General features: G+C 42.0%; 1 protein-coding gene across 1 annotated transcript in view; it reads right to left on the bottom strand.

The window, feature by feature from the left end:
• The window catches only part of LOC107114785 (slit homolog 3 protein-like), a 291,107-nt gene that overhangs the window by 235,832 nt on the left and 42,709 nt on the right, over nucleotides 1-12,566 (bottom strand). Inside the window, exons 6-7 of the mRNA XM_015416378.1 lie at nucleotides 6,760-6,903; nucleotides 4,198-4,361 (exon numbers count right to left, since the gene is read on the bottom strand). Coding sequence (XP_015271864.1) covers nucleotides 4,198-4,361; nucleotides 6,760-6,903 — 308 coding nt within the window. The remainder of the gene's footprint in view (nucleotides 1-4,197; nucleotides 4,362-6,759; nucleotides 6,904-12,566) is intronic.

Genomic DNA, 12,566 nt, shown 5'->3' with positions numbered 1-12,566 from the left:
ATAAAAACATTTAAACAATTCACTTACAAATAAGAACGTAAAATCCTAAATATTTCCTTAGATACTTCAGATGGCGTACTGAAGAGTGCATATAGACAAGCAGTTTTTCAGCTCAGTGATCTTCCTAAGTCATGAGGCGGCACAGGCCAGATGTCAAAATTAAAATTAAGGGCCAGGATCTATATCTACGATTGTTGGTGGTAGTAGTGAAGACGGCGCCTTAATTGAAAGCCTGGTGGAAGAGCTCCGTCTTGCAGGCCCTGCAGAACTGTAAAAGATCCCGCAGGGCCCTGATCTCTTCCGGGAGCTCATTCCACCAGTATGGAGCAGCCACTGAAAAGGCCCTGGCCCTGGTGGTAGTGAGCCTGGCTTCCTTGGGACCCAGGAGGGTCAGTCGATTTTGAGACCCCAACCATAGTGCTCTCTGGGGTATATATATGAGGAAAGGTGGTCCCTCAGGTATGTCGGACCCTGGCCATATAGGGCTTTAAAGGTAAGTACCAGCACCTTGAAGCGAATTTGGTATGCTATTGGCAGCCAGTGCAATGTCTTCAGCGCAGGCTGGATGTGCTCCCACATGGGAAGGCCCATCAGGAGCCTAGTCATGGCATTCTGCACTAGCTGCAGCTTCTGAATTTGCGACAAGGGCAGCCCCATGTAGAAAACGTTACAGTAGTCGAGTCTCGAGGTGACCATCGCATGGTTTACTGTTGCCAGGTCATTGCGGTCAAGGAAGGGAACCAACTGCCTAATCAGCCAAAGATGGTAAAAGGCCGACCTAGCAAGGAGGCATCCCGGAGCACTTCCAAACTCCTAACCTCCGGTGCTGGCACCAGTGGTGCCCCACCGAAGGTCAGGAGTGGGATCCCCACCCCGGACCGCCCTGACCTAAGCACAGGACCTCCGTCTTCGTCGGATTCAGTTTCAGCCAGTTCAGTCTAAGCCAATCAGCCACAGCTTGTAGTGCCCTGTCCAGATCTTCTGGTCTGGAGTCCGACTGGCCGCCCAACATCAGGTAAAGCTGGGTGTCATCATACACCCAAACCTGATGACTGTACCTTTTTTGAGAGTGGCCCATTTGGTGCCTTTTCTGTGGTGTAATGCACTTCCCCGGGAGACCTGTAGGTTCTTGATCTTTGGATGGCTTGCAGTTTGTGAAGGTTGCCAACCTCCAGGTGGTGGCTGGAGATCTCCCACTATTACAACTGATCTCCAGGCAACAAAGATCAGTTCACCTAGAGAAAATGGCTGCTTTTGAAGTTGGACTGTATGGCATTATGCCCCAAACCCCACTCTTCTCAGGCTCCATCCCCCAAATCTCCAGGTATTTCCCTACCCAGATTTGGCAACCCTACTTTTTGCTGTCTGATTGATGGATTTTAAATGGAGTATATCTGTACTGATATTCTGTTAACTTTGGGTCCTTAGGAAAGGAGGAATATAAATGTTTTAAAATAAAATACCCCCTACCACAAGAGGAGAGTCATTCCCAATTTTACAGTTGTGGAATCCATGCTGCAATTTGTGGAATTCATGCTGCTAGTTAATCACTGTGGACCAAGATGTCAAATAAGACATCTAGTAAATTTTACACTGGGACCCTAACTGGGTGAGCTCCAAACATACAATTCTAAGTTATTTATGTAACTTACAGCTGCAATATAATTTATATAACTAACACCTGCAATATCTTAGAGAACAGCGGCTTTTATTATATTGATAAAGGTCCATTTACGCGTCATTGAGGAGAAAAGGTTTCCTTCCTAGGCTGCATGTCATTCTTATTCCAACTAAAGCAGAACCTACTACCATTGGTTCTTCACTATCTGAACCAAGATTTATCATGGCCCCTTTTTGGTGAAAAGGGAGCACCAATACTAATTTTAAATTATGCAAGATATTCCATCAATGACACCAGTTTTGATTACGGTGATGGAAAGTGCAGTCAGGCTGCGGTTGACTTATGATGACCCCTCATGGGGTTTTCAAGTCAAGAGACATTCAGCAGCAGTTTGCCATTGCCTGCCTCTGCATAGCAACCCTGGACTTCCTTGCTGGTCTTCCAACCAAAGACCAACCAGGGCCAACCCTGCTTAGCTTCTGAGTTCTGACTAGATCGGGTCAGCCTGGACCATCCAGGCTAGGGCAACAGCAACTTTACTCTGTATAAATTCAACTAATAATCTCATGGCACAGAAGAAGAAAAAACTTCTTATACTTCAATTGCTTAACATAAATAGTAAACAATACAATCCTAAACAGAGTTACATACCTGTAAGTCCACTGAAGTCAGTGGGCTTAGAGGGGTATAACTGTTTAGGACTGCACTGACACTGTACTACTATTACAAGTGAAACCCATATATGAACAGACTGTGAATTTTAATTTCATGAGACCATGTCCTTTTCCCAATGCTTGGAAGATGAAACACATGCTAACAACAGAGATCAGTAAGTGTAGGTCTGTAATATTTCAGATCAGCCCCAGAACCCTAGATACACATTAAAACATTTTACCAAATATTACAGGTTAATTTTAGAACAAATTTAGAATACAGTGACACCTTTAAGACCAACAAAGGTTTATTCAAGGTATGAGCTTTAGTTTTGAGCTGAGAGCTGTTAGTGGTGTTCATACAGCTCTCAGCTCAAAACAGGACAATGCATCATCAACGATTTACAATCTCTTCTGAATGATGACAGTTCTCTTTCACAAGTACTAGGGGGAAAACCTTTTCTTGCACACAGACAGCCCCCCAATCTCAAACAACTCTTCACCCACAATAATGCAGCATCTCATTTGAACATGGACACTGGAACCAGAGCTTGCAATAAACCCAGATGCCAACTTTGCTGCCACATGCACCCAGACAACACAATCACTGAACTGAACAACATCAACTATACCATCAGGGGCTCATTCACTTACTCCCAACAATGTATATGCCATTAAATGTAAACAGTACCCTTTGGTTCTCTACATAGGACAAATAGGACAAACCCTGAGCCAGAGGATAAATAGACACAAATCTGACATCAGGAATCACAAGACTGAGAAACCCGTAGAACACTTTAACCTTCCAGGACATTCAATGGGTGACCTCAAAGTAGCTGTTTATTACAAAGGAACTTCAGGAACAGAATGGAAAGGGAAATTGCTGAATTACAAGTTATTACAATACTTGGAACAAAAACCTCCCCGGGACTCAACAGGAATATAGGATTTTTATCCCATTACATATGCTAACTCATTCACTCCTCACATATGTATTCTCAGCAACAAGGACTATAAATCCTCTGTATTTTAGTGTATTTCTTTTGCAGAATGGTATATTATAATACTGAATGTAATGCAAGGGATATTGGGTTGTTTGAGGGGGATGTAGGGTCAAGTGCCCTCTGCGCCTGAGAGGAGAGAATGAAGATTCCCAGTCACTTCCCACAACTGGAAAAGACACATTTAGACATTCATCTGCTAGTTTGACACATTTATTACTTTACAACTGTTGAACTTATAACTTTAACTTGTAATTTAATGTCACTTTGTATATCTTGAACATCATCATGTTACATGTTAATTTGCTGTTCATTCTCTGGCTAAAAGTTTGAACCTTCCCTGCCATTCTAATGTATTTGATCAAGTGTGCGTGCACATGAAAGCTCATATCTTGAATAAAACTTTGTTGGTCTTAAAGGTACCACTGGACTCTAAATTTGTTCTACTGCTTCAGACCATCTGGATTTAGGTTAATTTTAATCGTGGTTTATCTCTTTCATGATGATTATTTGCAGAGTGCTATTGTACTATCATCTCTTGAAATATCTAAAAAAAACCTCCACCTAAATTTGCTCAGAACACATCTGAATTCTTTCATTTCTAAAATAATCAGACATTTGGCACATGGGTTCAATTACATGTTATCTAGTTTATAGATAGCACAGTGCCGCATTCTTTTAAAATTACTTGCTATCTTCTAAGTTAAAGAAAGCACAAGGGAAGCTAAAGGTTTGTCTCTTTTTAATGCATAAGGTAAATAGGTTTTCTGGAGGACTAATCCAATTTCCCAAATTTAATTTTAAAAAGATGCTCCATAATATCCATTATAGCAAACACTGTCCTACAGATTTGATTAGCAGGCTCTCTGGACCTGCCTATTTCAGAACTGAAAGTGCAGTACAGTCTGGATAAATGAATTACCTGAGCAACGGAACTTCTTGCTCTTGATCTGGCTGATTCGTTTGTTGGCAAGGCGACGTGGGCTGCTGCATCGAGCACCGCTGGTTTCTATTGGATTATCCTGCAGGTAATCAGCCAGCCACTTCAAATGGCAGTCGCACACAAATGGATTCTGAGCTAAATGCCTGCAAGAGGGATGGGATGTTTAACCAGAAGTGACCTGTGACACTGTACTCCATCATTGTTTTTTACAAACACAAATCTGAAGAGTAGAGTAATTGAATCAGCTTCCAATGCACCAGGCCTGGCGGAAGCCACATGGAGCTGCCCTTGAATGGGAGAAATTTCATATTTTTTAGCTCATCACGTTTGCAGAGAGCCCTTTTCAAGAAGGAAACAAAAATTAATATAGCAAAGTCTGCTTTAAAGGACACAGACTTCCTGTCCACAAAAGCCACAATTTTCATCTGGGAGCCCGACAAAGGATAACGCAGTTGAAGGAACCTTTTAAAAAATGCTAAATTGAAAAGATTCTTTATTACAAAATTAAATCTTTATAGAGATTGAAACACAGATATGTAAACCAGTATCCATCAGACCAGTGGCAAAGTCACAGATGAGCCAGAGGTTATATCTTAGGAGTGAAATTTAAAAATTCTCAGCATATTGGTTAAAACTAATATAATCTCAAATATGACTTTCAAACAACATTGATCATGAAATCTATAATCTACCTAATAGACCTGAAGATTATTTATCTGAAGGTTTATTTCGCTTAATCCGTAGATATATCTCCTGCATTGTGTCTGGGTACTGAGGTGGATAACAAACAGCATCTCTGTTTAGTTTGAACTTGTTCCTATCAGAGCAATAGCAAAAATGTGTTAATAAGTCTTATAATAAGGTTCCATAGGCATAGCCTTGCTCGCAGTTATTGATTATAGTCATCTGAGCTAATTATATATGGCTACCCTAATTACTCTTCCTTTTGCAGTTATCATTGCAATTAACTTGCACTTAATTTCTAGTATAGTTTCTCAGATGCAAGACTAGGTTTTTCCATACATATATCATCAAACAAAAAAAAAAGAGGGAGGTCATCTCATAGTTATGTTATAGTTATGTCCAATAATAACTATGTGTGTGTATAACATTTTTAAGGGGGTCATCTTACATTAAGGGTCATCTTTTGAGTAAATAAGGTGCATGTCAATCCATAATTAATACATACTTCACCGTTATAGTAATGTGCTTTTAATTAAAATAGTGACAAAATCCAAAATTAAGGAAAGAACTATAGGGAGTTTCCATGCAATGCATCTGCCCTTACGTGGCTATCATTTATCCACCACAAAGCTGATGATGTGCACAGTTCTCCACATGAATCAGTGTGCATCATAAGAGTTTGTTTCCATTCCAGGAATGTATGTGAAGTGCAGACAAAACATGTGAATAAGAATGTCAGTCTAATGTACCCGAAATGATTCAGTGCATGTAGCAGCCAGTGTTTTGAGATTGTCTATGGTGGTTGCTCCATGAAATCAGTCCTGTTCTATAAAGGGGCCTGTTGGAATGGCTTTATTAACATATGGCACAGTTAAACAAGAGGTTTACAAGTTAGTAGGGTGATGGGGGAAAAGATCAGCACAAAATTCTGATCTCACCAAACACTGGCAACAAGATCCTCTTAATCATTTTTTTTTAACCAAAACATTTCTAACAGAGTCAAACAGCCAGGGTTATTGTTTTTTTTTAATCTTCTTTGTCCTGTGATGAAAAGCAATCCAAGAAAATGTCAAAAATAGTATGTGCAACATTTCTAATAAAAATAAAACCATTTTGACTCCTCTGTTATAACTTGATACCATCTCTCACTGTAAGACACAAAGAAAACAAAAATATATCGAACTGATATTTTGAAAAATAATATTTTGCTGGAGCCTAAAAGACCCAAAAGGTACAATGATATATAACATTTACTCTGTGAGAGTGGGAATGTAATTGGAAATTTTATTATCCATGAGATATGCAGCTTTTGGTAGGAACTGATACTGAATACTCTAAATCATGCAAAGCCACAGAACACGTGTTTCTTAAGGAATGTAGTTTTAAGCTAGGATACAAACAGATATGCATGTGCCAGAGCACATACTCAGCTGGAGCTTTGCTTCCTGATCTTGGAAGCTACTCTTTAAATGCATATAATGGCTGGTATGTTAAGCAGAATAAATACAGCAATAAAATCTGAAGGCACTTAAGTGATTTTTACATAGATGCAAATATTTCATCTTCAGATCCTAGCCTAACCATCTGCAAATGCTACCAATTTGCTGCAGAACCTGATTTGCCATTATTTTTCATGCACTATACATGCACAATAATATGAACTCACAGGCAGCTGCCTGAAATGGAATGAGACTTAATAGCAGCAGTAATGCTTCAATAACACTCAGCCCCAAGGATATTCTGTACCAAGACAAGGCCAAAAAGTAGGGCTGGAAGAAAATCGAAGTATTGTTCCCCCCCTGCAAAGATGAAGGGACAGTGTCTTAGTGAATTATGCTCTATTTTTTGGATACTCACAGAGTTTGAATTGACTGGAGAGGCACAAAAAGTCCTTTGCTGATGGTCTGTAGTTTATTGTCATATAGAGATAATAAATTGAGATTATGAAGATCTTGAAATGTGTTTACTCTCAGGCAGTTGATCTTATTGGCATTCAGCAGTCTGTAAACAAAAGAGAGAACACTTAAAATATACACATTCTCAAAGATTAGCTTCAGACAAAACAGCAAAGAAAATAAGGTTCAGTTCTTAAAATCTTTAGCTGACCAAAACCCATTCAAACACAAACATATAGAACTGCCACAGGCAATGCTCCCTCTAAGCTGTGGAGTCTTGTGAGCAGAAATTCTACTTTGTGAGCTGCTGGCATTAAAGTTGTGAGTGAGCGATTTGGCCATCATGTAAATTAGTTTGCTCGGGAGCCCTCCTTCCTGAGCTAAGGCAAAAATGTATGAGCCGGAGGCTAAAAAACTGTGAGCTAGCTCACACTAACTCAGCTTAGAGGGAACACTGGTGTGTAAAGGTACCATGGATCCCCAAGTCCACTATTGCCCCAGCATATTTTTCTAATTTTTGTATACCGACAAGGTTCTTTAAACTAGTGTCAACTGAGCATATCGCTTCCTCCAAATATAGTAAGCTTCAAAGTAGATGCAATGGAGTTTATAACATTATTCTGCTCTCCTCTATTTTATCCTCACAACCAGTGAGCTTCCATGGCAGAGTCAATATATGTGGCTCAAAAATGATGGTCACAGTCACAGAACAGATCAAAAGAAGAAGAAACTGAGAGGTAACTGTGCTAGAAAATATTTAAATAACGATCACAAAATTTATACAAAAATGTGTACAAAAATCTGCATATATAAATGCACAAAGGCAGTTGAAAATGACGATGATCTCCGAAATGTTCTACTGTTTCGATACTATTCTTCTTCTGAATGTGGATGAAAGCAGCGTTGGTCTGTTATTTCAACAGGTACGTATCAACAATTTCATTAATTTTCACCGATGTATCATAACATGGTTGCAAGAGATTCTCTGAAAGAATGTTCCTAGGGCAAAGTGATTCCGGAGATCATCGTCGGTTTCACCATTTTCAACTGCCTTTGTGCATTTATATATGCAGATTTTTGGTACACATTTTTGTATAAATTTTGTGATCGTTACTTAATAAATATTTTCTACCGCAGTTACCTCACAGAGTCCATATATGAACATGGGCCTCCCATATTCTATTCTGAGGTTGCGGTCACATGCACCAGAAAAAAGGGGGGGGGGAGCGAGGCTATTTCCTCCAGAGGAATTTGACCCGCAGTTGCATGATCACACCTCCCTTTGAAGCTGTGGCTGTGGGTACAGTCCATCAGTGCGTGATCAGATGTAACTGCAGGTGAGTCATTTTTTTGGTGCCCTTTTTCCCCCATGCACTTAACCAAGGGATCGATGAATCGCACCTCTGCACCGAAAGCTCCCTATGGAGTTTGCGATGATGCGCATACTGCGAGGGGGGGAAACAACGGCACAGAGTCGGGATGGCCTGATCAGACCATCCCGACGCCATGAGAGCGTACTGGAGTGATCAGACACAGGAAAGTCCGTCCATGGCCCATTGCAGCCTGTTTACTAACACGTTTTCCCCGGGGTCTTTTAACTCCACTTCTGCGGCAGAGCAGAACGGGTTGCCAACAGCTGCGGGGAGCTTCCCAGATGCTGTTGTCTGATTGCGCCATTTAAATCTGCCCGGCATTCGCACCTATATCGGGTCTAATTGTGCATATGATCGCAGCCTGAGGTCAGTAATACTAGGCTACCTATTACTGGATAAGTTCTTTGGATAGTGAATGTGAGATCATTTAAAGGTACTATACCACCTGAAAGAAAGCCTTTGGATTATGTTGCTGCTATCTTTCATGAAGACCACAGTATTCAAACTGTGTTCCAAGGCAGGGTTGCACAACTTAACCTTGTGGATGGTCTTTGTTTTTTTTTTTCAGGGCTCTTTTTGTAGAAAAAGCTCAACAGGAACTCATTAGCATAATAGGCCACACCCAACAGCAGAAACTCATTAGCATATTGGGCCACACCCATGACAGCACAACTCATTAGCACATTAGGCCGCACCCCCATGTTACCAGAAGTGTGGTTATCCAGCCACACTCACCTTTTGCTTGTTATTCTGTTTACCTTGTTTGTTGTCAAAACCCAGGGCTTTTTTGTAGCAGGAACTCCTTTGCATGTTAGGCCACACCCCTTAATGTAGCCAATCCTAATGAGTTTCTGCTGTTGGGTGTGGCCTATTATGCTAATGAGTTCCTGCTGGGCGTGGCCAACTTGGGTGCCCGCCGGAACTCCGATCCTGTTTTTTTTTCCTGCCCCAAAATAGAATTGTCATAGTCTACTGATATGTTTAAAATATATAATACAAGCTCAGAGTCTCTTTGCACTTATGGCTGCAGGGGAAGAAGCAGGTCAGCTCACTGTGCTGCAGGAGCTGAGACATCAGGCTCCAGTTTTACCTGTGCAGAATGATGCTTCAGCTTCTCCCAAAGGAGGAAGAAGAGAGGCATAGTCAATTTCCACCCAAACTTTGGTGGCATAGCACATTCCATGTGCTACCTGTTTTGGGCATTGGCAGCCTGTTAGCCTGCCACAGGTATGTCCCACTGGCAACACCAGAAGAGCATTTGCCCTCTGGCAAGGACTGAGCCTGGCCTGGCTACTATCAGGCTTGCTGCATAGTTGTTGGGGCATCTCAAGATGAACCGTGACTCTCAAGGATATTGCTTTCATTAAGTGATGAGTCGTCTGGATAAGAACATTATTATTAACCTCCTATTCTATTCTTCCTACCTCTGAGGACTTAGCAAAGGATGTAAGAATTTCATGCTTTTACGCCTGCTTGAATAATAGTTACAGTGATTATAATTTGTCCTCCTCAAGATATTTCTATCTTGGACCTTCCTAAGTGACACTGAGGCACTTTCACTTCTGTAATTTATATGTCTTGGCCAATTAACTTCAAAGAAAAAACAACACCTGAGCACTGAAACATCAACATGAATCTATTGGCAACCCTCTTAACACTGACTGATTGATTTGTTCCTGGTGACTGAAGAAGTTTATACTGACAGGTTTATTATATATTATTCTTTTTAACTATTTATATTAATTCATGTGATTGAGAATCTATTTGTAATTATTTATTAGTTAGTACCTGCATTTGTATTCTTTATGAATATATTACCTGTTAATAGATGTTTAATGAATTCAGCAATTATTATAGTGAGTTGTAATTAGAAAGTACACTTCTTCCCAGAAGGAGAGACAGTAGACTCCCCAAGAGTGCCTGCCGAAAGTACACAGGATAGTATTGTGAGTTCAGAATATTTGAGAATCATATTCTGCAGAAACTGGAAGAATCTAGAATTGACATTGAAAATAAGAGCCATTTATCTGATAAAATTTTACAAGTAAATGAAAAAGAACAGGTTCTAAAGAATATGCATGAAGCCTAGGTTTTGATGAAAATTGCAAATTATATAGTCAATCTGATTTCGGTGTTGCCCATCTGGTGATGTCCAAGTGTAGAGTCGCCTCTTAGGTTGTTGGAAAAGGGTGTTCACTATGACCAGTGTGTTCTCTTGACAAAACTCTGTTAACCTTTGCCCTGCTTCATTTTGCTTTCCAAGGCCAAACTTGTCTGTTATTCCGGTTACCTTTTGACTTCCTACTTTAGCATTCCAGTCCCCTATGATGATGAGGACATCATTTTTTGGTGTTAGTTCTAGGAGGTGTTGTAGGTCTTCATAGAACCGGTCCACTTCAGCCTCTTCTGCATCAGTGGTTGGGGCATAGACTTGGATTACTGTGATGTTGAATGGTTTGCCTTGGAATCGGACAGAAATCATTCCGTCATTTTTGAGATTGTATCCCAGTACTGACTTTTGCACTCTCTTGTTGACTATAAAGGCCACACCATTTTTTCTACGAGATTCCTGGCCACAGTAGTAGATATAATGGTCTTCTGAGTTAAATTCGCCCATTCCTGTCCACTTAAGTTCACTGATTCCTAAGATATCGATGTTAAGTCTTGCCATCTCATTTTTGACCACGTCAAGCTTACCTTGATTCATAGATCTTACATTCCAGGTTCCTATGCAGTATTGTTCTTTGCAGCATCGGACTTTCCTTTCACCATCAGACACATCCACAACTGAGCGTCCTTTCGGCTTTGGCCCAGCCGCTTCACTCTTTCTGGGGTTACTTGTACTTGTCCTCTGCTCTTCCTCAGTAGCATATTGGACACCTTCCGACCTGAGGGGCTCATCTTCCGGCGTCATATCTTTTAGCCTTTTGATACTGTCCATGGGGTTTTCTTGGCAAACATACTGGAGTGGGTTGCCATTTCCTTCTCCAGGTGGATCACGCTTGGTCTGAGTTCTCTGCTGTGGCCTGTCCGTCTTGGGTGGCCCTTCACGGCATAGCCCACAGCTTCATTGAACTGCGCAAGCCCCCTCGCCACGACAAGGCAGTGATCCATGAGGGGCCACAAGTGATGGGCCACTACATAAAAGTGCCTAACATCTGGTGACACTCTGGACAAAACTCTATGGTAGAATTAGCTTCAAACCATAGAGTTTTGCCCCCAAAACAGAGTGTAGCCCCCACGATGTCACCAATATGTGTATGTCACTTTCGGGTGATGTAGGCACGTCACTGACATCCCTGACGTGTACGTCACCTGGAGGGGGCATAGGAACGTCACGCTTCTTCCCTCCCCTCTCTTCGAGCCTCCTTGTAAGTCCACCGCCGGCTTGTGGGCCAGACTTGGCAACCCTACTTTTCTCGTAGGGCTTGGTCCCCAGGCCCCTGATCATCCTTGATCCCGGTCAAACGAGCGGGATGATCCACTGCCAAAAGGAGGCAAATTAGAGCCGGAGCAAAAAGAACCGCGGGAGTGCAATCTGACGTGCCCCCACGGCTCTATGCTCTGGCAGCTGATCAAATGTTGTGCAGCAAACCGGCAGTAGCACAGTTGTGCGCATGCGTGGGATGGGGAACGGCGCTGGCTGCGACGGGCTACCAGCGCTTCCCCGACCAGACGCCTGGAGTTGCCGCACATCATCCGGAAGGTAGTGCTCTGTTGCTAGTACCTTTTAAATGTGCATTTTCGGGCCGAAGGGACGGATCGGGGATGGGTGCGTGATGCTTCCCAGATGTTGCGGTGTGCTTGATGCGCCCCCGATCTGTCCCTCTTGCGGGGCAAATCCTCCTGTGTGACCGGGGCCCTCATTGCTCTCTTCTGTTTGGAGGCTAAGGCCTTCTACGGCTGTTACCTGCTAGCACTGAAACCTCTGAATATGGAGGTTCTCATTAGTCACTATGGCTAGTAGTTATTGACAGACCACTCCTCCGTGAATCTCTCTAACCCACCTTTAAAGCCACCTGTGCACAGGGTCATCACTATATCCACTACTAACTCCAAACCAGTGGCACCAATGGTCCAAACAAGATAGGACCAGGCCAGACAGGACTCTGAAAGAATATTCAACCCCTTGCCTTGCTTTCATCTAACAGGGGGGGGGGAACCTTACTCCCCCAATACCTTGGTAAATTTTTTCCTCCCTATTTCTTTCTTTCTTTCTTTTTGCCCAAGGAACTTTTCAAAGAGTCGGGAGAGATAAGAGGAAGCAGGCAGGCATCTATCACATGTCATCCTTATCAGTTCTAGAATGGCTGCTTGCTTAACAAGACTGAAGGAGATTCATTTTTTCCCAGCAGGCTGCCAAGGTGGGTGGAAGTCAAAACCGTATTCATTAACC

The sequence above is a fragment of the Gekko japonicus genome, unplaced genomic scaffold (genome assembly GCF_001447785.1).
Source record: "Gekko japonicus isolate JY-2015 unplaced genomic scaffold, Gekko_japonicus_V1.1 scaffold1301, whole genome shotgun sequence".
In the NCBI taxonomy this organism is placed as follows: Eukaryota; Metazoa; Chordata; class Lepidosauria; order Squamata; family Gekkonidae; genus Gekko; species Gekko japonicus.
Note: the sequence above shows the minus strand (reverse complement) of the source record. Positions and strands in the feature narration are given on the sequence as shown.